The sequence below is a fragment of the Papio anubis genome, chromosome 1, assembly GCF_008728515.1.
Source record: "Papio anubis isolate 15944 chromosome 1, Panubis1.0, whole genome shotgun sequence".
In the NCBI taxonomy this organism is placed as follows: Eukaryota; Metazoa; Chordata; class Mammalia; order Primates; family Cercopithecidae; genus Papio; species Papio anubis.
In genome coordinates this window covers 10,959,740-10,985,699 of record NC_044976.1, presented here as the reverse complement: position 1 = coordinate 10,985,699, position 25,960 = coordinate 10,959,740, and the positions used below count along the sequence as shown (strand labels likewise).

The 25,960-nt window shown below is 48.5% G+C and overlaps 1 protein-coding gene across 4 annotated transcripts in view; it reads right to left on the bottom strand.

Annotated features, from left to right (window-relative positions):
• TNFRSF8 (TNF receptor superfamily member 8) overlaps window positions 1–25,960 on the bottom strand; it is an 80,938-nt gene that overhangs the window by 24,959 nt on the left and 30,019 nt on the right. For 2 of the 4 annotated variants that reach the window (XM_009195306.4, XM_031664480.1), the window contains exons 3-8: window positions 22,277–22,393; window positions 14,468–14,620; window positions 9,120–9,210; window positions 8,573–8,769; window positions 6,753–6,869; window positions 2,865–3,017 (exon numbers count right to left, since the gene is read on the bottom strand). In XM_009195306.4, coding sequence (XP_009193570.3) covers window positions 2,865–3,017; window positions 6,753–6,869; window positions 8,573–8,769; window positions 9,120–9,210; window positions 14,468–14,620; window positions 22,277–22,393 — 828 coding nt within the window. The remainder of the gene's footprint in view (window positions 1–2,864; window positions 3,018–6,752; window positions 6,870–8,572; window positions 8,770–9,119; window positions 9,211–14,467; window positions 14,621–22,276; window positions 22,394–25,960) is intronic. The other 2 variants (XM_009195187.4, XM_031664481.1) reach the window with 1 other exon arrangement.

Genomic DNA, 25,960 nt, shown 5'->3' with positions numbered 1-25,960 from the left:
GTGAACGGAGAACCTAGAGACGTGGACTGATCACAAGCACACTTTCTAAAAAGCCTTTTCTTGCCCTCTGATCCCATATTGTTCCTTTTTCATAGCATTCTGTGCCCACCCACCTTATGGATGTAACGAGTTCGTGAATATTTCTGCAGACACGAATTTGATGTTGCTAAGTACTCTTCTATTCCTGGATTTATCAAAGCTTCATGTGTGGTAAGAATTTCTGGTTTCGCATGTTTTTATTCTCCTTCGTAGGGCTGGTTTTCCTTATAAGTCTCTGCTCATTCATATTTATTTTAAAAGGGTTATGCTTGGCTGGGCGTGGTGGCTCACGCCTGTAATCCCAGCACTTTGGGAGGCTGAGGCACAAGAATAGCTCAAATCCAGGAGGCAGAGGTTGCCGTGAGCCAAGACCATGCCACTCCACTCCAGCCTGGGCAACAGAGTGAGACTTTGTCTCAAAAAAAAGCGGGGGGAGGGGGTGGTTACACTGCATCCATCAATAGATAAATGTGGTATCTATACACAATGGAATACTACTCAGCCATCATAAGGAAAGAAATCATGTCTTTTGCAGCAATATGGATGGAACTGAAGGCCATATTCTTAAATACAGACATTCAGATACAGAAAGACAAATGCTGCATGTTCTCACTTCTAAGAGGGAGTGAAATAGTGTGTCCACACGGAAGTGGAGAGCAGAATAAAAGGCAGTAGAGACTTAGAGGGGTGAGGGGGTGGGAGGTACAGGTAGGTGGACCATGAGAAATTATTTAAGGGGTACAATGTACGCTATTTGGGTGATGGATACCCTAAACATCCTGAGTTCACCACCCCATCTAAGCGTGTAACAAAATTACACTTGCGCCCCATACATTTACACAAACAAAATAAAATCCTAAGGACTCTACTGAATATTCCAGTCACTGAGCGGGGACGGTTTCTTCTGCTGTGTTAGTATGTCCTGTTCGCAATGGGTCTCTTCCCTGAGTAGGAAGTCGGCCAGGAGACCCCTGGGCCCGTGGGCGGAGAGTGTGAGCTGGCAGCCTCCCTCCATTTCAGGGTTGTGGGGTGGGGCTAGCCTGTTGACAGTGCACTTCCAAATACCCAGGTAAAGAGGGCTTTACAAACAGAGTGACAGCACCCCACTGGTGGCCTGAGCTTTCCCCAGATACTCCTTTAGTGTTCTGACTCAAAAAGACAATTGTTGGCCAGGTACAGTGGCTCAGCCTGTAATCCCAGCACTTTGGAAGATGGAGGCGGGCAGATCACTTGAGGTCAGGAGTTCCAGACCAGCCTGGCCAACAGGGCAAAACCCCATCTCTACTAAAAATACAGAAATTATCTGGGTGTGGTGGTGGGCACCTGTAATCCCAGCTACTCGGGAGGCTGAGGCAGGAGAATCGCCTGAATCCGGAAGACGGAGGTTGCAGTGAGCTGAGATCCCACCACTGCATACCAGCCTGGGCAAGACGGCGAGACTCCTTCTCAAAAAATAAATAAATAAATAAATAAATAAAGAGACAATACTGGGGATTAAAAACTCAGGCATCATCTGTGCAAACTGGTCAGTGGCCGTGCCATACCACTGTACACATTTTGAAGTTGTGTTTGAAGATGTAGTCACGGGCTACTGCACCTCACAGCTCTCCACTTCCCTCCTGCTCTTCATCTGCCGGCCTCTTCCAAGCCCAGAGCCTCTCTGGGGGTCCTAGAAGCAAGTCACCCCTCACTTCTCTGGCAGCCCTCACAAAGTCACATGGGGTGACCTTTCCTCCACTTGTTTTTTTTTTCTTTTTTAGACAGAGTTTCACCCTGTCGCCCAGGCTGGAGTGCAGTGGTGCAATCTCGGCTCACTGCAATCTATGCCTCCCGGGTTCAAGTGATTCTCCTGCCTCAGCCTCCTGAGTAGCTGGGACTACAGATGCCCGCCACCACACCCAGCTAATTAGTGTATTTTTAGTAGAGACGAGGTTTTGCCATGTTGGCCAGGCTGGTCTCAAACTCCTGACCTTAAGTGATCCACCTGCCTCAGCCTCCCAAAATGCTGGGATTACAGGCATGAGCCACCACGCCTGGCCATTCCCCTTGGTTTTGTCGCCACTCTTCCATCTGTTTTAAACCACCTGGACATTTGTTAAAATCTCTCAAAGCCCTTTAAAAAAACAAAACAGAACAAAACAAACAAAAACGGTTAGGGTTTTAGCAGTTTCCTGCACACTGGTAAAGCCAACCATCCTGAGTTAGAAACCTCTTCAGAAACTTGATATTCATCTCTCTAAGTCAATAAAACAGCCTTGCAAATAGGTCAAGATTTTACCAGCCCAGGGCCGGGCATGGTGGCTCATGCCTGTAATCCCACCACTTTGAGAGGGCAAGGCGGGCAGATCACCTGAGGTCGGGAGTTCAAAACCAGCCTGACCAACATGGAGAAGTTGCATCTCTACTAAAAATACAACATTAGCCGGCTGTGGTGGCGAGTGCTTGTACCCCCAGTCACTTGGGAGGCTGAGGTAGCAGAATTGCTTGGACCCAGGAGGTGGAGGTTGCAGTGAGCCGAGATTGCACCATTGCACTCCAGCCTGGAAACTCCATCTCAAAAAATAAAAGATTTACCAGCCCAATAATTTCAGGAAGAATTTTTTTTTTAATCAACAGAATCTCTTACCAAAATGCTAAAACTGGGCTTTATCATTCCATTCGCTGGGTCTGACTACTCAAAGGATAACCAGAACCCAAACCTGATCTAATTAACAGGTGACGGTGTTGGTCATTTGCCCCCACCCCTGGCTGTGGGTGGGGAGAGGCACAACAGTGGGAGCACAGATGCCATCCCGTGGTCGAGGCCTGGGGTGGGAACTGCTTACCCTGGGGCTTGGTGCCTGTCTCTGCTGCACAGATTGGGTAGGGGACACAGCGGGCACAGGAGTTGGTGGCTGATGTGGCACAGATCATGCCAGGTCGACATTCGCAGACGCGGGAGGAGTTCCATGCACACGGCGTCTTCTCCACGAGATCGTCTAAGGGACATAGACAAGGGTCATGGAGAAAGATCAGGATGGCAAGGGCAGGGAGTCCAGAGAGCCCCCAGGAGGACAGAGAAGCAGTTGTCCAAGGGTCATCCAACAAGAAAGTAAATGCTCGTCTGACTATGCCATCGAGCAGCTCTCCCAGCATGCTCGAAATAATTCTGCAGGGTGAAAGAAGGCAGGCAAAAAGGGAGGGCACGCTGTATGTTGCATTTACAGGAAATTCTAGAAAATGCAAGCTATTGCATGGTGACCATAGGCAGGGGGTGGGAAATGGTGACAAGGAACCCGAGGTAACTTTTAGGGGGAAACGGCTGGTTGCTCAGCTGCATGCATTTGTTAAAACTTGTCAAATCGCATCCTCTAATCTGTGCATTTTACCATATGCCCACTACCTCTCCATAAAGCTGTTAAAAGAAAGCCCTCCAGGGGACAGGGTGAGTGGACACGGGTGCAGAGGAGCCGAGACTGGCCATGACTCCGTAACCATTCAAAGCTGGGTGATAGTACACAGCCATCTCTGACTCACTCTACATCTGAATATGTTTGAAATTTTTAATGATAAAAAGATTTTTTGGCCAGGCGTGGTGGCTCACGCCTGTAATCCCAGCACTATGGGAGGCCGAGGCAGGTGGATCACAAGATCAGGAGTTCAAGACCAGCCTGACCAACATGGTGAAACCCCATCTCTACTAAAAATACAAAAATTAGCCAGGCATGGTGGCAGGCACCTGTAATCCCAGCGACTCAGCAGGCTGAGGCAGGACAATCACTTGAACCCCGGAGGCAGAGGTGGCAGTGAGCCAAGATAGTGCCACTGCGCTCCAGCCTGGGCGACAGAATGAGACTCCATCTATTTAAAAAAAAAAAAAAAAGTTTTTTCTCCAAAATCAAAAAAATAACATGTTAGAGGTATTATTTTTAATAAGTGTAATAATGCTTTTGTATGTGTTCGGGAATATTTTGCAACGCTCCACTTAGAGGTAAATACAGAATGACTGGATCAGTAATTAGGCAAATGCGGCTTCTCCGCAAGAGTAGTTCTCAATCAGCAGGATACCTAGAGGCCCAGCATGATAATGGTAAGGGCTGGACAGTCTCTTCTTACAACCTCCAGAGCAAGGGAACTGGGCAGGATTTGGGGAATTTGTGCAGAGGGTGCATGAGCTCAGCAATGAATGAAACCATTTGGGACAACGGCAGCTATTATCATTATTATTATAGCTCTTAAGATAATTGAGTACGTGTGAGACAGTCGTCTCAGCACTCTACCCAGATTAACCTACAATCATGTATTTAATTCTTACACAGTTCTCTGAGATAGATACTACTACGCCCATTTTGCAGCAGAGGAAACTGAGGCACAGACAGGTTAGGAAACCTGCTTGAGTTTATAGGCTATTAGGCGGGAGAGGCGGAATCTGAACCCGGCACTCGGGTTCTAAAGCTCATGCCTTTAGCTACTAATACGCCGCTCTGCTCTCCCGTAGGGCTTCAGTTAGGAGAGCTGAAGGAATTACTGGGCCTAGAGCTAATGCCTCTTTCTCCATATGTCCACATGGTGGTTGTGGCAGACTGTATTTTCCCAAAACATGGCTACAGTGATATTTCTGGCCCTTCCAGAGCCTTGCCACTTACCCATCAAGAAGTACAACTGTTTTCCTTCCCTCAGTCTCAAGTGAGATTTGTGGTTGCCTCAACAAACAGGAAGTGGTGGAAGTTCTGTGTGACTTCTGAGGCTAGGTCATAAAAGGAGATGTGGCTGCTGCCTCGCTCTGTCTCTCTGTCTGTCTGTCTCTCTCTCTCTCTCCCCCTCCTTCTCTCTCTCTTCCTCTCTCTCTCCCTCTCTCCTTCTCCCTCTCTGTCTCTCTCTCTCTGCCTTTCTCTCCCTCTCTTTCTGTCTCTGTCTCTTTCTGTCACTCTCTCTCTGTCTCTGTCACTTGTTCTTTCTCTCTCTCTCCGTCTCTCTGTCATTCTTTCTCTCTCTCCCCCTCTTTCTGTCTCTCTCTCTCTCCCTCTCTCTGTCTCTCTTTCTCTCTCTCTCTGTCTCTCTCACTCTCTCTGTCTCTATCTCTGTCACTCTCTCTCTGTCTCTCTGTCACTTGTTCTCTCTCTCTCCCTCTCTCTCCATCACTTTCTCTCTCTCCCTCTCCCTCTCCCCCTCTTTCTGTCTCTCTTTCTCTGTCTCTCTCTCTGTCTCTTTCTCTCTCTGTCACTCCTCTCTCTCTTTCTTTCTCTCTCTCTTTCTGTCTCTCTCTCTCTCTCTTCCTGTCTCTCTCTCTCTCAAGACTTTTATGGCTGGGTACAATGGCTCACGCCTGTAATTCCAACACTTTGGGAGGCTGAGGCGGGCAGATCACTTGAGGCCAGGAGTTTGGGACCAGCCTGGCCAAGATGGTGAAACCCCGTCTCTACTAAAAATACAAAAAAAAGAAAAAGACTTCGCTTTTAGAACCCAGCCACCAGACCATGAGGAAGCCCCAGGTAAGACATGAAGAGGCCGACATGGAAAGGAACCGAGGCCGCAGCCAGGAGCCGACACCAACCCCAAGGCAGGGGAATGAATGAGGCTTCAGAGCATCCAGATCCGCAGCTTTTGGGCTTTCCAGCTAAGACCCCAGACATTGTGGAGCAGATACAAGCTGTCCCCGCAGTGCCCTGTCTGAATTCTGACTCACAGAATCTGTGAGTACAAAGAATGGTTTGTTTTCACAACTAAGTTTTAAGAAAAATTGCTATGCAGCCTCAGTAACTAGGACAGAGCCCTCCAATGACAACAAACAGTGTCTGTGGTTCTTTTTGCCCTCCCCTGACTCTCCGCTCTGCTTTGCTACCCAAAAGCAGCTCTGGACAAGGAGACGGACTCACACATTCCCAGTGGCCTCCGTGAATAGCCGGGGCCTCTAAAGTCACAGCAGCCTATGGCCTGAGCAACCCCCCAGCCCACATGACCCTCGGGGTGCGGCTGGCGCTGGGAGGTTGTGATGGGCTGGACACAGGGAAACCCCACACCCGCATCCTGCTGTGCGTGCACACTCAGTAAGTGCTTGTCAAAGCAGCTCGCGGGCCAGGCTCAGTGGCTCACGCCTGTAATCCCAGCACTTTGGGAAGCCGAGGTGGGAGGACCATTTGAGCCTGAGTTCGAAAACAGCCTGGGCAACATAGTGAGACCCCTGTCTCTACAAAAAACATTTTTTTAATTAGCCAGGCATGGTGGTGTGTGCCTATAGTCCCAGCCACTTGAGAGGCTGGGGCAAAAGGATCATGTGATCCTGGGAGGTCGCAGCTGCAGTGAGCTATGATCGCACCACTGCAGTGCAGCCTGGGTGAAAGAGTAAGACCCTGTCTGGGAAAAAAAAAAAAAAAAGGCAGCCAGTGGGGTGGACAAGAACCTGAAACCTGGTGGCACTTGTCTGGGTTCAAACTCCAGCCTGCAGGCCTTGGAAGTTCCCTGACTTCCCAAAGCCTCTGTTTCCTCTTCTGTAAAAGGGGAATGATAACAATCCTTGAATCACAGAGTAGTTACAAACATTAATGAGCCAAGTTTGGAACAGGCGGGTGATTCACAAATGCTTCCTGGAAGGAAAGAATATGCAAATATGGAAGCCCTCTGAAAAGAGGCGACCCCCGTCGAAAACCCACAAACATGAGGGGGAGTTCCTGGAAGTTCACGGTTCAAAAATGCAGAGAGGTAAACTGAGGCCCAGGGAGGGACGAGGCCCTTACCTCGAGAACAGCTCACGCAGGCCGTGCAGCGGCCAGCCTCGTCCAGGTAGTAGTCAGGCTCACACTGCTTCCTGCAGTCGCCAGACCCCTGTGGGCACGGCTGCGTTGGGGACAGACCTCGGGAAAGAAGCAGAGAAGCTGCAGACCAAGCCGCCTTGGCAAAGGGCCTCACTCCCCACCCAACCCTGAAGCCCCCTCATCCCTCACCATGGCCAGCTCCCAAACTCCACACATCAGCTCAGTCCAGCCTTTCAGAGGGAGTCCTGAGGCTCAGAGAGGACAGGGACACTGCGTGCATTCCACACGAGAGGAGGGTACTCACTGCCCCCCAACCAGCTCCTGCCCACTGTTCTTCCTGAGGCCACCATGCCACAGCTTCCCCCAACCCCGTCTCATGGCTCTGTCACTCCCCTGCTCAAAACTTTGGGTACAGCTTCGCTGAGAGCTCAGCACACTAGCGTAACTCCTGTTCAGAATGGTATTAGGTGGGGAGGGGCTGGGTGCCTCCTACCTCCCTCTTTTAAAGACCCCTGTGGGCCAGGCGCAGTGGCTCACGTCTGTAATCCCAGCACCTTGGGAGGCTGAGGCGGGTGGATCACTTGAGGCCAGGAGTTTGTGACCAGCCTGGCCAACATGGTGAAACCCCATCTCTATTTAAAAAAAAAAAAAAGTAGCGGAGTGTGGTGGCGGGTGCCTGTAGTCCCAGCTACTCGGGAGGCTGAGGCAGGAGAATCACTTGAACCCGGAAGGCGGAGGTTGCAGTGAGCTGAGATTACGCCATTGCACTCCAGCCTGGGCGACAGAGCAAGACTCACCTCAAAAAAACAAACCACAAACAAACAAAAGACATCATAGAGAGAATGAGCAAAGCCATGGAGCGGGAGAAGGTACAACCATAGGACAAGAGCTCCAACCCAAAATTATTAGAAGTCCCACAAATCCATTTTTTTTTTACAAAACCAACCCAAGAGAAAGGAAAGTACGTGCACGCAAGGATGTATGTTTCATTCTTCATTATAGCCAAAGGCAGACACAACCCAAATATCCAAAAACTGGATAAACAGAGCACGGCATATCTACGCCATGGAGGGCTATTCAGTAATAAAAAGGGACTAGGCCGGGCGCAGTGGCTCACACCTGTAATCTCAGCACTCTGGGAGGCCGAGGCAGGCAGATCACCTGAGGTCGGGAGTTTGAGACCAGCCTGACCAACATGGTGAAATCCTATCTCTACTAAAAATACAAAATTAGCCAGGCCTGGTGGCGCACGCCTGTAGTCCCAGTTACTCGGGAGGCTGAGGCAGGAGAATTACTTGAACCCAGGAGGTGGAGGTTGCAGTGAGCCGAGACCGCGCCATTGCACTCCAGCCTGGGAGACATGCGCGAAACTCCATCTCAAAAAAAAAGAAAAAGAAAAAGAAAAATGACGAACTGAGGGTTGACCCTTCGCCATGGGGACCTGGAGGGCATCAGGTGGACACATGCAGAGGCTGGCCAGCTGAGTCACAAGTGTCACAGCAGCAGAGTGGGACCCATTTCCCTCTCACAAACCAACAAAGAGGGAAACAGAGGTGAGAGATGGGGCACTGGTGCCTGGCACAAGGCAGGCCCTCTGCACTGCTGGCAAATGAATGAGTCCGCTCGTGTCTACCTCTGCCCCTCGATGCTCTCAGCCCTAGATCATACCTTGCCACTCTCTTCTCTCCCCACCAGGAGAAGACCACAGATGAGTGCCCGCCTGCTCCAAACACCCCCACTCATGGGCCATCCACCAATCGGGCACCCCAGGGAGACGACCCACAGCTTCACGGGGAAATTACCTGGATCCGAACTAGGCCTTCCCACGGAGGAGGGAGAGCTGGGAGCCCTTGTCAGTTTAGAAGCAGCTTCCTGGGCGAGGCGGGTGCCCCCTCTTAGAGGCATGGTGCTGGCATTGGAGGTTGCTGGGGACACCGGGGTGGGCTTGGCCTGGGGGATGGTGCCACTGGGGAAGAAGCCAGAGACGGGACTGGTAATTCTGCCAATGGAGCAAGGGAGGCCTGTGATCAGGAATAACAGTATCCAGAGAGATGGCGTCCCAGGCCCTTGGCCCACCACCTCTGGCAGGCGCACTCTAAGCTCCTGGGAACAAGGCCTGTGTTTTCCAGGCCCTCTGGGTCTCCTAGGGGCTCAGGGCAGGGCTGGGCACACTCTAGGGCCTCAAATGACCTGAGGGCTTGGCAGAGAGGCACCCGGAATCCTGACACCATGGGCTGAACCCCACCTACACCCCCACACCCAGTTGTACCCTGGGCGTCCTGTGGGGTGGGACAGCCTCATCCGAAGGCCAGCTTGGGGGAAGAGGAGGAGGCAGAGCCAGGGAGTCACCTGGAGGGTTCCTTGCAGTTCTCCGGGCTGGCACAGGCAGGGCTGAGCCCTGGGGGAGCCGGTTCACAGACCGTGTTCTTCTGCGCCGTGCCTGCAGCAGGGACAGCAGTGCCTTCAGAATCGGTGTTGGGGACCCAAATTCTCCCGGAATACATGCTTCACTACCACAGGCCAGAGTTGGAGATGGGGTCCTTGGAAAATGCAGTGGTCATCTGGAGGTGGCGCCTGCCTGGCACCTGTTTTCCGTTGGAGTAAAGCAGCCTACCTTTCCCTGGAGAATTACTCCCCTCTGATCTCAGCATCTGTGGTTAGGGATCGGGACCGACTGAATCCCCTTTCCAGGAATGGCCATGAGACCAGGCTGGACCAATCAATCCATTCCACTCCTCTGACCATGATGAGCCAGTTTAGGGATGGACATGTGACTCAAGCCTGTGAGGCAGAATTTAAAGATTCTGGTTTGGGATTTAAAGGTTTTGGTTTTTGGATATTAAAAATGTAAGAAAGGGAAGTTGTCTTCCCACTGGCGCTGGGCAGAGCTGCCAGTAAGTATCTTGTAGACAAACCAACAGAGAGGAAAACAGAGGTGAGAGATGGGGCAAGACGGAGCCCCGGATCCAGCCATGCCTGAAGCTTCTCAGAGCTACCCCCAGACTTTTAAGCTACACGTGCTAAAAAATTGGGGATTTTGCTACTTGCAATCCAAGGAGTCCTGGAGAATGCTGGAGGGAAGCAGAGTGGAGAAGAAAACACACACATCATCCATCCACTGCCCCTGAGTTTGCCTGTCATGTCCTAACTGTGCCAGGAAAGTCAGTTTTATTTACTTATTCATTTATTTGAGACAGAGTCTTGCTCTGTCACCCAGGCTGGAGTGCAGAGATGCAATCTCGGCTCACTGCAACCTCTGCCTCCCAGGTTCAAGCAATTCTCCTGCCTCAGCCTCCCAAGTATCTGGGATTACAGGTGCCCGCAACCATGCCCGGCTAATTTTTGTATTTTTAGTAGAGACAGGGTTTCGCCATGTTGGCCAGGCTGGTCTCGAACTCCTGACCTCAGGTGACCCACCCTCCTCAGCCTCCCAAAGTACTGGGATTACAGGTGTAAGCCACCATGCCCAGTCCAGTCAAATGATTGTAATCATACACACTTCACCAGGCTGTCGTCAGGATAAACAGAAGAGTGCACGTGAGGTGCCCATCACACTGTGTGACACGTCTGGTAAATGCTGTGTCCTTACCCCCATCTAGACTCCTGTTCCATCACTTAGAAGGTGACCTGTATGTCACCGGGTGCGGTGGCTCACGCCTCTAATCCCAACACTTTGGGAGGCCAAGGCGGGTGGATCACAAGGTCAGGAGTCTGAGACCAGCCTGGCCAACATAGTGAAACCCCATCTCTACTAAAATCTCAAAAAATTAGCTGGGCATGGTGGCGGGTACTGTCACACACAAAAAAGAAAAGTGACCCATATGTGTGGGACTTCGCTCTGAAGGTTTCCGTGGAGGTGGGCGCGAGCAATGCTGACCTCTCGTGTTCTGCAGCATGGTGGAGAGGCGACACCTAAGCTTAGGCATTTCCTGCTCTGTCTTTGCAGGCAATTTACCTGGCATCTCCAAACCTCGATTTCCACACCTGGAAAATGGGGCTAATACTGTCTGTCTTACGGAGACTTGAGAATTTCAGGAGAGGCAGTCAGTGAAGGCTCTTAGCGTGGGGCTTGGCTGATTGGAGGCAGAAGCTGCTTTCCATTTTACAGCTGGAAAAACACAAGCCCTGAGAGCTACCCCATGGGTGAGTCCACAGGGGACCTCAGAGATTAACAAGGGTTTGGCAGCTAAGATTAGAACACTTCTAAAACAGTGCTGTCCAACGGAAGTATGTGAGTCACACAGGCCAGCTCAAATATTCTAGGAACCACATTTTAAAAGGTAAAAAGAAATAAGTGCAATTAATTAATTTTCACAGTATATTTATTTAACCCAGTATATCTAAAATATCATGTTTGCAGGCAATCAATATAAAAATAATTAATTATATTCTTGTTTATATTAAGTTTTTGAAATCCAGTGCATATTATATACACAGCACTTCTCAAGACAGACTTAGCTGCATTTTTCTGTTATTTTTATTGTTTGTTGTTGTTGTTGTTGTTGTTTTGAAACAGAGTCTAACTCTGTTGCCCAGGTTGGAGTGCAGTGGCACAATCTCAGCTCACTGCAACCTCCATCTCCCGGATTCAAGCAATTCTCATGCCTCAGCCTCCCGAGTATCTGGGATTACAAGTATCCGCCACCACACCTGGCCAATTTTTGCATTTTTAGTAGAGACGAGGTTTCACCACATTGGCCAGGCTGGTATCAAACTCCTGACTTCAAGTGATCGGCCTGGCTCGGCCTCCCAAAATGCTGGGATTATAGGTGTGAGCCACCACACCCGGTCCCTAGCTGCATTTTAAGTGCGTGGCCACGTGCCACGGGCATTGGGCAGCTGGGGTCCAGGGGTAGCAAAGGGAGGCCTCTGGCGCCACCGTGTGGCAGTCTCAGGAACACTGCCCAGACAGTCCCTCCAGCAGGAAGCCTCGGCTGGAACAACTGAACTCAAGATGTTTTTCACAAAGATACAAAAGTTTCTGAGCTGAAAACTTTTTGGAAGTTTGGCCTTTCTGGAGAGGCCCCCAAGGCCTTCAGCTGCACTCCCTCATTTGACAGATGGGGAGACTGAGGTCCAGAGACAGGTGGGAACATGCCCCGCAAGTGCAAATGTTTGCAAAATCCTAGGTATCTGCTGCCCAGTCTACTGCGGCACTCCCCTGCTTATGGGTGGAGGGCCTCAGCATTTCCTCAGCAGAGCGCTCTCGCCTGATCCAAGGGGAATTTGACCAGATTTGAACTCCACCCACCCCAAGCCTGGATCTCCCTGTCAGGTGCCCCCATATCTTAATTCAACGAATTTCTATGGGGAGCAGGTGCCATGCCTAGCATTTGATCAGGCAGTGGGGAGATGCTGATGAACACCAGGCGCATGGTCTTTGCCCTCAGGAAGCTTCCAGCCAGGGAGGGAGGCAGACATTGATCAAACCAAGAGACAGAGAGAGGTATGTATCCACATTTGCAAAGGACACAGTGCTGCCGGCTTTCCTAGTGAGAGGCCAGGGAAGGCCTCTTGAGGAAGTGGGATGGAGAGCTCAGGGCGGAGAAGGACTTGACTAAGTGAATGAGGAGGAAAGGGTGTCTCTGACAGAGAGAACAGCACGTGCAGAGGCCGGGTGGGCCAGAGAAGCACAACATCCCCCGGCCTGGAAGGGCAGCGCAGGTGGGGCCCAGAGAGTGAGAGCTTGGTGCTGAGAGCTGGGGCTGGGAGAAAGGAGGGGGCTGCGTTGGGATCACATCCTGAGACTGATTCTGGGAAGATGGCGTAGGCACGTTTTTTCCCTCGTCCTCCCACCAAGAACTGCCAAAAGCCCTGGACATTACGTACAAAATAAATGTAAGAAGGCCGGGCGCGGTGGCTCAAGCCTGTAATCCCAGCACTTTGGGAGGCCGAGGCGGGTGGATCACGAGGTCAGGAGATCGAGACTATCCTGGCTAACATGGTGAAACCCCGTCTCTACTAAAAATACAAAAAACTAGCCGGGCGTGGTGGCGGGCGCCTGTGGTCTCAGCTACTTGGGAGGCTGAGGCGGGAGAATGGCGTGAACCCGGGAGGCGGAGCTTGCAGTGAGCCGAGATCACGCCACTGCACTCCAGCCTGGGAGCACAGTGAGACTCCGTCTCAAAAAAAAAAATAAAATAAAAAAATAAATGTAAGAAGACTCTGAAAGACGAAGAGAAGAAGGTAGGTCAACTGGGGGCCTTGGGACCAGAAGGACACAGTGGTGAGTCCCTGGAGTTTTCTTTTTCTTTCTTTTTTTTTTTTTTGAGATGGAGTCTCACTCTTGTTGCCCAGGCTAGAGTGCAATAGCGTGATCTTGGCTCACTGCCACCTCTACCTCCCAGGTTCAAGTGATTTCCCTGCCTCAGCCTCCCGAGTAGATGGGATTACAGGTGCCTGTCTCCACGCCTGGCTAATTTTTGTATTTTTAGTAGACACGAGTTTTCACCATGTTGGCCAGGATGGTCTTGAACCCCTGACCTCAAGTGATCTGCCTGCCTTGGCCTCCCAAAGTGCTGGGATTACAGGCGTGAGCCACCACACCTGGCCTTGTGTCCTTATCTTTAGAGTAACAGGAAGATACTGAAGCATTTCAGGTATATACCCGTGTGTGTGTGTGTGTGTGTGTGTGTGTGTGTGAGACAGACAGAGAGAGAGAGAGAGACAGAGAGACAGAGAGACAGAGAGACAGAGAGACAGAGAGACAGAGAGGGTCAGATTCAGATTTGGTCTTGCAAGAGTCATCCTGACTGTCTGCCCTGGGGGCTGTATAAAAGAAGGAATTGGGGGTGAGAAGGTGGGGAAGATAATTGGGGGCCAAGTCTACAAGACTCGAGGACGGGCTGGCTGTGAAAGATGAGGGAAGAGGGGAAGGACAAAAGGGGCAGGCAGTGGTAGCGATGGGGGTGACTGCCAATCCCCAGGTTTGCACAACAGGGCATGGGACTCCAGAGAAGGACCCAGCTGGGGGAGAGACCACAGGAACTTCGTGGTACTTTTCTCCTCCATGGACACAGGGCTGCCTCTGAGCCCGTCTCCCCGGCTCCATGCACGCTGCAGCTGCGGCACCCACTTCGTGCTGTGCTCCAAAGCCCACCCACTCCTCATGCCTCCCTTCCGGAAGATGGTCCCAATGCCACCCAGACAGTTTCTGTGGCCCCTTCTCTGGTTACGAGCAGCCTCGACACCTTGTACTATCAGAGAAGTAGAAGTCAGAGAAGTAAGAAACTTGTCTGAGGTCACATGGTAAGTTGGAAAAGAAACCCAAGTTTCTCAAGGCTTGAGCCCGGAGCCGGATCTCTCAGCACCTCTAACTCCCAATGCCCTGAACCTGAAAGGGTGAAATCAACCCCAATCTTCCAGGGAACTCCCAGGATAGAGACTTGAGGTTTCCTTCTTGTTTAGGGGGCATCAGATAACCGCTGCCTTGAGCCTCAAACCAAACCAAGACCTCCTCTAGCCAGGTCTATGCCAGGGGACAGCAGGTTCTCTCTGTACCTGGAACACAAGATGGGGGAGGGCAGCAGAAGGGCTGGGTGCTGGGTACATCCCTGGCCCATCGCCAAAGGAGACACGATCTGTCCGACAGGCTCCGGGAAGCAGGAGGTCGGAAATCAGTAGTGCACGGGGGTGGGCGGAAGGTGCAGCAGCAACGGCACAGATCTCTGTCCTGGGCCGAGGGTGGGGACACTGACCTGGGAACTTGACAATCATCCCTGCTGGGCAGACAGAATGGAAGAAGCAGCGGGCACAGGAGTTGACGACAGACACGGCACAGAACATGCCAGGCTGACATTCGCAGACACGGGAGGAGTTCCACGCACACGGCATCTTCTCCACGAGGTCGTCTGAAAGGACACAGACGGTATCACAGAGGGGAACAGAAGAAAGGCGTCTCTCCAGAGAGCTCTTGAGATGAGGGAGAGAGAGCAGTCAGCCTCTCTCCACAGGCAGCCACAGTGCAGCCTCCACCTCCCAGCTCACCCCCCTGGTGACCACTAAAATTGGATTAAAAATCAAAATAAATTAATGTACCAATTTTTTTAAATACAAAAAAAAAAAAAAGGCATGAAGGAAACTTAGACGCACATTGCTAAATGAAAGACACCAGTCTGAAAAGGCTACACACTGATTCCAACTACATGGCATTTCTGGAAAAGACAAAACTATCGAGACAGTAAAAAGACCAGTAGCTGCCAGAGGTTCAGGGGGAGGGAGAGATGAAGCGATGAGCTCAGGACACATCTGGGGCAGTGAAAATATTCCGGATGCCACTGTGATGGTGGGCACGTGTCATCATCCGTTTTTCTAAAGCCCTAGAATGGGCAACACCAAGAGTGAACCCTGATGTAAACTACGGACATTGTTAGTAATAATAACGCATTGTTAGTAAGAATAATGCATCATTATCGGGTCACCCATGCTAACAACTGTGCAACACTAATGCCAGGTGTTCATGACAGGGGAGGCCAGGCGCAGTGGCTCACGCCTTTCATCCCAGCACTTTGGGAGGCCGAGGCAGGAGGACCATTTGCCCTCAGGAATTCCAGACCAGCCTGGGCAACATGGCGAAATTCTGTCTCTACAAAAAAAAAAAAAAAAAAATTAGCCAGGCATGGTAGCACATGCCTGTAGTCCCAGCTACTTGGGAGGCTGAGGCGGGAGGATCGCTTGAAGCCAGGAGGTTGAGGCTGTAAAGAGCTGTGATTGCACCACTGCACTCCAGCCTGGGCAACAGAGTGATACCCTGTTTCAAACAAAAAATAGGGGAAACTGTGGGAGACTGGGAAGGGGATAGAAGGTATATGGGAACTCTGTATTTTCTGTTCAATTTTCTTGTAAATCTAAAATTGCTCCAAGAAATCATTTATTAATTTTTTTTTTAAGACAGAGTCTCACTCTGTCACCCAGGCTGGAGTGCAGTGGTGCTATTTCGGCTCACTGCAGCCTCCATCTCCCGGGTTCAAGCAATTCTCCTGCCTAAACCTCCTGGGCTGGGATTACAGGGGCGTACCACCACGCCCAGCTAATTTTTTGGTATTTTTAGTAGAGATGGGGTTTCACCACATTGGCCAGGATGGTCTCAAACCCCTGACCTCAGGTGATCCACCCGCCTCAGCCTCTCAAAGTGCTGGGATTACAGGCATGAGCCACTGTGCCCAGCCAGAAATAGTTTATTAATTTTTTTTAAAGGACAAAGGATTGGAATAGACATTTCTCTAAAGAAGATACACAGCTGGCCAATAAACACAAATAAACACATGAAAAATGTACAACCGTTAGCCATTAAGGAAATGCAAGTCAAAATCACAGTGAGATACCACTTCATATCCACTAGAATGACTAGAATCAAAAAGACAGATAATAACAAGTGCAGGCAGAAAAAGCAGGAAATCACAGGTTGGTTAACAGACATAAAAAGTACAACTAGGCCGGGAGTGGTGGCTCACACTTGTCATCCCAGCACTTTGGGAGGCCGAGGTGGGCAGATCACCTGAGGTCAGGAGTTTGAGACCAGTCCGGCCAACATAGTGAACCCGCCTCTACTGAAAATACAAAAATTAGCCGGGTGTGGTGGCGGGCACCTGTAATCCCAGCTACTCAGGAGGCTGAGATGGGAGAATGCCTTGAACCCAGGAGGTGGAGGTTGCAGTGAGTTGAGATCGCCCTGCTTCACTCCAGCCTGGGCAAAAGAGCGAGACTCCATCTCAAAAAAAAAAAAAAAAAAAACAATAACAACAACAAAATAGCAATGGTAAAACTAATAATTAATGTGTAACAGGCCTGGAGACCAAGAAGGGGCAACTTTGGCAGATCCGAAATGAAGACAACTCCCAGAAATATGGAAGGCAGAGGACAGAGGAGATCAGAGCAAAGGAGACCACAGCCCAGAATACAGCCAAGGAGGACTCACTGAAGAAGAGGGGAAGGCTCTGGGTAGCTCCTCATGGACTCATGCCACACAGCAGAGGCCACGCGTCTCCCCGCAAAGAGACTACTGCAGCCCCACCTGAGCCCTACGGCCCTTAGAGGTGGGTTTCAGAGGCTCCATTTGCAGACCGCCCACATCATGAGATATGATGTGCACAGAACTAGAAGTCACCAAACATCAGAGGAAAACCAGCGCCAAGGAAGAGGAGGTCTGAATGCAAAGAGAACTAACACTCAAGGAGGCAGAAAAGAGGAAAAACAGAACAAAACATTAGAAACGATACATTCACGAACAGCAGAGCAACGCTTCGGTCAACGATGGATGCTGTACATGATGATGGTCCCATAAGATCATAATGGAGGCCGGGCACAGTGGCTCACACCTGTAATCCCAGCACTGTGGAAGGTTGAGGAGGGCGGATAACCTGAGGTCAGGAGTTCAAGATCAGCCTGGCCAACATGGTGAAACCCCACCTCTATTAAAAAAATACAAAAGTTAGCCAGGCGTGGTGGTACATGCCTGTAATCCCAGCTACTCGAGAGGCTGAGACAGGAGAATCGCTTGAACCCAGGTTGCAGGGAGCCGAGATTGTACCATTGCACTCCAGCCTGGGCAACAGAGTGGGATTTCATCTCAAAAAAAAAAAAAAAAAAAAGAGAGAGAGATTATAATGGAGCTGAAAAATTCTTATTGCCTAGTGATGTCATAGCCATAGCAAGGTCACAGCACACGCTTTACTCCTGTGTTTGTGGAGAAGTTGGTGTAAACAAACCTACTGCACTGCCAGTTCTATAAAAGTGCTGCATAGCACATGCAATTATGGATAGTACGTAATACTTGATAATGATAATAAAAAGCTATATTGCTGGTTTATGTACTTATAGTACTATACTTTTTATCACTTTTTTTTTTAAACAGGGTCTTGCTGTGTTGCCCAGGCTGGAGTGCAGTGGCACGATCACAGATCACTGCAGGCTCAACCTCCTATGCTCAAGCAATCCTCCCACCTCAGCCTCCTGAGTAGCTGGGACTACAGGCACATGCCACCACACCCAGCTAATTTATTTTATTTTTTGTAGAGATGGGGGTCTTGCTGTGTTGCCCGGCGGGTCTCAAACTCCTGACCTCAAGCGATCCTCCCAGGCTGGCCTCCCGAAGTGCTGAGACTGCAGGCATGAGCCACCAAGCCTGGCCTTATCATTGTTTTAGATAATCCCTGAAGCCCCTCCCAGCTCCACCTCTAACCCCCAAAATATGTCAGTCCAATTCTTGTACTCTCACTTATTTAAAAAAAAAAAAAAAGTTAATTGTAATACAGCCTCAGATAAGTCCTTCAGGAGATCTCCAGAAGAAGGCATTGTCACCATAGGAGATGGCACTCCATGCATGTTACCGCCCCTGAAGACCTTCCAATGGGACAAGATTCATTTCTTTTTATCTTTTTCTTTCTTTCTTTCTTTTTTTTTTTTGAGACAGAGTCTCGTTCTGTCATCCAGGCTGGAGTGCAGTGGCACAATCTCGGCTCATTGCAACCTCTGCCTCCCAGGTTCAAGTGATTCTCCTGCCTCAGCCTCCTGATTAGCTGGGATTACAGGCGCATGCCAACATACCCAGCTAATTTTTATATTTTTAGTAGAAACGGGATTTCACCATGTTGACCAGGCTGGTCTTGAACTCCTGACCTCAAGTGATCTGCCCACCTCGGCCTCCCAAAGTGCTGGGATTACAGGTGTAAGCCACCGCGCCCTGCCAATGGGACAAGATTCAGAGGAGGAAGACAGTGATTCCGATGATCCTGCCTCAGATAATGTAAGTGTTTGTGTCTCAGCATATAACTTAAAAATGTTAAAAATAATAAAATTTTAAAATATAAAAGAGTGTGTTGAATAAGGCTATAAAGAAAATATTTTTGTACAGCTGTACAATGTGTTTGCGCTTTAAGCTAAGTGTTATTAGAAAAGAGCCAAAGTTTAAAAAGTTAAAGTTTATAAAGTGAAAAAGTTGTTTAATATATTATTGAAGAAAGAAAAATATGTCTTATAAATTTAGTGTACGGCATTGATAAAGTACGGCATTGATAAAGTGTACTATATAGTGTATAGTAATGCCCTAGGCCTTCACACTCACCCACCACTTACTCATTGACTCAACCAGAACAGCTTCATGTCCTGCAAGTTCCATTCATGGTAAGTGCCCTGTATAAATGTGCCATTTTTTATATTTCATGCCTTTTTTTTTTTTTAAGATGATGCCTCGCTCTGTCACCCAGGCTGGAGTGCAGTGGCACAATCTTGGTGCACTGCAACCTCTGCCTCCCAGGTTCAAGCGATTCTCCTGCTTCAGCCCCCCGAGTAGCTGGGACTACAGGCACGTGCCACCACACCCGGCTAATTTTTGTATTTTTAGTAGAGACGGGGTTTCGCCATGTTGGCCAGGCTGGTCTCGAACTCCTGACCTCAGGTGATCCACCCGCCTCGGCCTCCCAAAGTGCTGGGATTACAGGTGTGAGCCACTGTGCCCGGCCTATATCGTATTTTTACTGCACCTTTTCTATGTTTAGATACACAGATACTTACTATTGTGTCACAGTTGCCTACAGTATTCAGGACAGTCGTGTGCTGTGCAGATTTGTAGCTTAGGAGCAAAAGGATCTGCCATAGAGCCTAGGTGCGCAGTAGGCTACATCATGTAGGTGTGTGTAAGTACACTACTCTAGGATGTTTGCACCATGACAGAATTGCCTGACACATTTGTCAGAATGCATTCCTGTCATGAAGCAATGCATGACTATAATTTATATCCTCAGAGACCCACGAAAAAATTGTAAGTTGGGTGCAGCGGTATGCACCTGCAGCCCCAGCTACTCGGGAGGCCAAGGCAGGAGGAACACTTGAGCCCTGGAGTTTAAGGCCAGCCTGGACAACACAGTGAGACCCTGTCTTAAAATGTAAAGAAAGAAATTGGGCCGGGCGTGGTGGCTCACGCCTGTAATCCCAACACTTTGGGAGGCTGAGGCGGGTGGATCACTTGAGGTCAGGAGTTTGAGACCAGCCCGGGCAACATGATGAAACCCCATCTCTACTAAAAATACAAAAATTAGCCGGACGTGGTGGCACATCCCTGTAATCTCAGCTACTCAGGAGACTGAGGCAGAAGAATCGCTTGAACCCAGGAGGTGGAGGTTGTAGTGAGCCGAGATCGCACCACTGCACTCCAGCCTGGGCGACAGAGTCAGACTCCGTCTCAAAAAGTAAAAAAGAGAACAAAAATATAAGCAACAGACAAGCATCCTCAAACATGAAATAACTCAGAGAATATTGAGCCCTTCTTGAAAAATCCACCTGACAGTGTAATCCAATCACTCAAACGATGAATCGAAGTGAAAAACTCAGGAATGGAGAAATTGTGCCAAATAAACTCATCATGAATAATAAAAAATTTTCAGGCTAACATGCCAAGGGGCTTATGGTTGCAGATGAGAATATAAACATTATAGATTACGACAAAGTAAAAATTGTGTAAGCAATAAAAGTCAGGAAGAGGATGAGGAGGTGGGGAAAAATAATTGCTCTGTTCTTTGTTACAGGGAGTCAATCTATTCTCTACTGTCCAAAACTCGAAATAAGCAGATTGTACCTTTACCACAAGAGACAGTAGATCCTGAAATGATTATTAACCACTTACTGATTTTCATAACCTCCTTTCTTAATTTTAGAGGGTTTTTTTTTAAAGGAACTGCAATATCTTTTGCTGAAAATACATTAATCTGACTGAGGCCTGGCATTCTTCTGTTTCACTTTGGTTTCTTTTTCTGATACTTTTGATTAAAATTAAATATTATCATTTTAATGTCATAAATAAGATGTTGCCATTCTCTTAAAATTCCTTCTTTGTATATGTGTACAGCCTGTCTGGTTACTAACCTATCTATCTTTATACAGAGAGGTAGAGAAGCATGTCAACCATCTAATGATAATAGTAGTTGTCTATAGATGGAGGGCTGGGGAAGGCAATGTTTGTTTTCTCCCTTACACTCTTTGTATTGCTTGAATTTTAAATAATAAATGTTTATAATTTTCATTTCATAAAATGCAGTCATTAATTTTAGAAATTCAAAGATATACCAGATAAATGTTAATGTAAAGAAATGGCAGTATTATTATTACTTTTCTTTCTTTTTAACCCTTGCTACTTCTTCCAGGAAGGAATAGCAATATTACTGTCAAATAAATGTGAAATTAAGGGAAAAGGCATTACAAGGAATGGAGAGGTATATTCATGTGGATAAAAAGCCCAACCCACCAAAAACACATAATATTCATGAACATTTATGTAGCTAATAACATAGCTTTGACATATATGAAGCAAAAATAGAACACAATGAAAATCTAATAGATGAACAAGTGTACTGGGAGATAAGATTTTAACACATCTCTCTCAGAAATAAAGGTGATAAAAGTAAATAAGGGTACATATTATTTAAATAACAATTAACAAGCTTAACTTAATAGATATATAGAGAACTTTATACACAACAAACAGAATACACATTTTAAAACACCCACACACTGAACACTCTGAAAATATGTGATCATTTATTATTATTAGACCACAAAAAGATCTCAACAAATTTCCCCCACCCTGCCCCCCAAAAAAATCCACACAAAAATAAACACTAGCTAGCACACAGACCGCATTCTCTAACCATAATAAGAAATTAACGGCTGCTCTGTCTATGGAGTAGCCATTCTTTTTGGCAGGGACCAGGTCTGGCTCTGTCCCCAGGCTGGGTGCAGTGGCGGATCTCAGCTCACTGCAAGCTCCGCCTCGGGTTTCACGCCATTCTCTGTCTCAGCCTCCGGAGTAGCTAGGACCACAGGCCACGCCACCTGGCCGGCTAGTTTTTGTATTTTTTAGTAGAGAGCCGAGGTTTCACCCGTGTTAGCCAGGATGGTCTCGATCTCCTGACCTTAATGATCATCCGTCTCAGCCTCTAAAAGTGCTGGGATTACAGGCTTGAGCCACGGCGCCCGGCTGCCATTCTTTTTTATTCCTTTACTTTCTTAATAAACTTGCTCTTACTTTACTCTAAAAAAAAAAAAAAGAAATTAACAATAAAAGGTCATATTGAAACAGTTTCCCTGGAAGTCCTGTGGTCCTAGGAAAAGTACACAGCTCTTGGCGTCAGCCCACAACTCAAACTCCAGTTCTGCCACTTACCAGAGTTCTGTAACTTTGGAAAGGCCCTTAACCTCACTATCCTCAAATTCCTCATTGTAAAGCAAGGATAAGCAAGAAATCCTCCCTAGGGCTGTGGTGAGGATTAAACTCAAAAAAATGTGAGTCTTCTCCTTCAGGGAACATGTTAAGTCTCTGTGAGAGTATGGACGCAAAAGGTCATGGCTGATACCAAATCACAAACGAAGAGAGGTAAACTGAGGTACCAGGAGGACAATTCAGAGAACAGACGTCAAATCATGATGCTCTCCACCTTCCAGATTCTTCACCTCTCCTCTGAGGACCCCTCATGCTCCCTAGAAGGAGGCCCTGGAGAGAGAACAAGGGCCCTTACCTCGAGAACAACTCACGCAGGCCGTACAGCGGCCGGCCTCATCCAGGTAGTAGTCAGGTTCACACTGCTTCCTGCAGTCAGCAGGCCTCTGTGGGCACTGCTGTGTCGGGAACAGCCCTTGAAAAAGAAAGAGAGAAGCTCCAAACCAGGCTGACTTAGCAAAGGCCTTACAACCCAATGCCCCACACCTCTCATCCCTGAAGCGCCTCCCAGTTCCACCTCCAACCCGCGAAATGTGTCAGTCCAATTCTTGTGCTATGGATGGAAGCCCTGACACCCAGGAGGGGCAACTCTAGCCTAAGAGCCCCTAGCAGGCAAGGAAAAGCAAGATAGTTATAGAGAGCTGGGCCTGGGATTCTAGGGCTGCCATTTGCCAATTGCATGATAATGACCTTGTCAGCGCTGTTTTGTGGGGTGGAGGGGGGGGCGGGGGTACATAGTAAGTGTATATATTTAGCACTATTAAGTTAGTAATAGGACCTACCTCCTAGTGTTCTTGGAAGGACTGAATGGACTGCTAAGATAAATATGTATAAAGTACTACAGCAGTCCCTGGCACCCAACAAGCCCTATATGAGCACTGGCTGTCATTCTCTGCAGGGATCTTATCTCACTGCAGGAATTAGCGGAGTCATAACTTTAGACCATGAAAGTCTAGACCAAGCTTGTCCAACGCAGGACCGGCCGCATTCGATCCAGGACAGTTTTGAATGAGGCCCAACGCAAACTCAGCAACTTTCTGAAAACATTATGAGATTTTTTTTTTTTTTTTTTTTTTTTTTTTTTTTTTGCTCGTCAGTTAAGAGCTAAAACACTATCCTTAGTGTTAGACTAAATCCACTTCTTCCAATGTGGCCCAGGGAAGCCAACAGATTGGACACCCCTGTCACGAGGACCCTAATCCAGCCTGATTTGGAGATACACAAGTCATCCAGCAATCGCTGCCTACCTTGCTTCCAGGATGAGCACATGACCCAAGCAGGCCAATCAGAATACTTCTTCCCATTAATATAATTGTCTCGAGTGCCACATGACCCAAGCAGGCCAATCAGAGTACTCCATGTTCCTCACCACTGTGATTGGTTTAGTATGGGCACATGACCCAGGCATGCCAGCCAATAAGCTGGATAAAAATCCAGTATCTACTGGATTCCTGGCTGAAAGGGCCGGGTAAGCCCAGAGCTGCCCAGGTCATCACTGCCTAAGCGTGGGCATGGTGTGGGCAAGACTTGCCAAAGAAGGAGGTGACTCAGAAGCCAACAGAAGCCAGAGTTGGAGAGAAATGGGCTCCTGAGGACATAATTCAAACATCTGAACGTAGGGTGTTCATGGACTTCCCTGTTACGGAGCCAATTATTTGTCTTTTGTCTTATTTGAGCCCTTTTGCCAGTTACAGTGAAAATAATCTAGACCAGGGGGTTCCCAATATTTCTTGTGCCCCTAATCATTCTAAGGAAGCCTGTGGACACTGCACAGAATCATGAATTCATAAATAGAATATGTAGGAATACAGAGGAATCCAACCATATTAGAATATGGTTATCAAAGCATTAAACTTAATAACATAAGATATAGTAACAGGTCGGGCGCGGTGGCTCATGCCTGTAACCCCAGCACTTTGGGAGGCCGAGGCGGGTGGATCACATGAGGTCAGGAGTTCAAGACCAGCCTGGTCAACATGGTGAAACACCGTCTCCACTAAAAATACAAAAATTAGCCGGGTGTCATGGCAGGCACCTGTAATCTCAGCTACTTGGGAGGCTGAGGCAGGAGAATCACTTGAACCCGGGAGGCAGAAGTTGCAATGAGCCGAGATCGCGCCATTGCACTCCAGCCTGGGCAACAGGCGCAAAACTCCATCTCAAAAAAAAAAAAAAAAAAAGACACAGTAACATGTGATTCTTTGTAAACTCATTAGATAATAGGATAAAATAACTCCATAGTTTCAAAGCAGTGATGAGTCCAAACAACATTTCACAACATCTGCAGCCACTGTAATAGAATATGAGAATATCTATTATTTCTGCTGATGACAGAGCTGTGTACTCCAATTACCACTATGCTTTGTTGCCTTAATTCATAATGGGAGGAATTCATAAGGGAATTTTAGCTAGAAGCTAATTAAAATAATTGAATCCATTCAGGTTCATGATCCCCGTGAAATCTACCTTTGAGAGTCCACGGACCCCAGGGTAAGCACCTCTGCCCTAGTACAACACACAAGAACCTCTCAAAAATACTAACTTCAGACCGGGCACAGTGGGTCAAACCTGTAATCCCAGCACTTTGGGAGGCCAAGGCACGTGGATCATTTGAGGTCATAAGTTCAAGACCAGCCTGGCCAACATGGCGAAACCCCGTCTCTACTAAAAATTAGCTGGGCGTGGTGGTACATGCTTGTAATCCCAGTTACTCAGGAGGCTGAGGCAGGAGAATTGCTTGAAACTGGGAGGCAGAGGTTGCAGTGAGCCGAGATCATGTCACTGCACTCCAGCCTGGGCGATAGAGTGAGACTCCATCTCAAAAACAAAAAAACAAAAAAACTAGCTTCATGGCTGTCGCTTTCTAACTCAGACACTTCAGTAGTTCCCCAGTAGTCTTTCCGAGAGGTAAATATGACCCCATCATTCCTTGCTGAAAACTTTCAAAGGCTTCTCATGGCTCCCAGGATGGGTCCTTACCATGGCCAGTGAGGTTTGGCTCACCTATGTCCCCCTTGCCCGTTCATCTCTAGCCACACTGGCCTCCCCTGTTCCCTAAAGGGGCCATGCTCCCTTCTGCCACCCCAGGGCCTTTGCACAAGCTGGTCCTCTGCCAGGAATACTCCTCTCCCCTAGTAACTCCCACTCAGCCTTCACATCATAATCAAAGCATCACTGTCTCAGAGCCTTGGTCGTGATTCCCAGTAAAAACAAAGACTCATTTCCTTGCCCTTCAACACCTAACTGTCATAATCATACATTTATTTGTGAGCTCAGTCTTCACAGTGTCTAATTCCCCATAAGAACGTCAGCTCCATCGGGTGCAGTGGCTCACGCCTGTAATCCTAGCACTTTGGAAGGCTGAGGCGGGCGAATCTTTTACTTTATTTTTATTTTTATTTTCTTTTTGATACAGAGTTTTGCTCTGTTGCCCAGGCTGGAGTGCAGTGGCAGGATCTCAGCTCACAGCAACCTCCGCCTCCCACGTTCAAGAGATTCTCCTGCCTCAGCTGGGATTACAGGTAATCACCACCACACCCGGTTAATTGTTTGTATTTTTAGTAGAGATGGGGTTTCACCGTGTTAGCCAAGATGGTCTCGATCTCCTGATCTCATGATCCGCCCACCTTGACCTTCCAAAGTGCTGGGATTACAGGCGTGAGCCACTGCACTTGGCCCAGGCGGATCATTTGAGGTCAGGAGTTTGAGACCAGCCTGGCTAACACGGTGAAACCTCGTCTCTACTGAAAATACAAAAATTAGCCAGGCGTGGTGGTGCACACCTGTAATCCCAGCTACTCGGGAGGCTGAGGCAGGAGAATCACTTGAACCCAGGAGGCAGAGGTTGCAATGAGCAGAGATTGCACCACTGCACTCCAGCCTGGGCAACAAAGCAAGACCCCGTCTCAAAAAAAAAAAGTCAGCTCCTTGAGGATGAGTCTTTCCATGTCCACTCACCAATGCCTCCCCTATCACAGGGCCT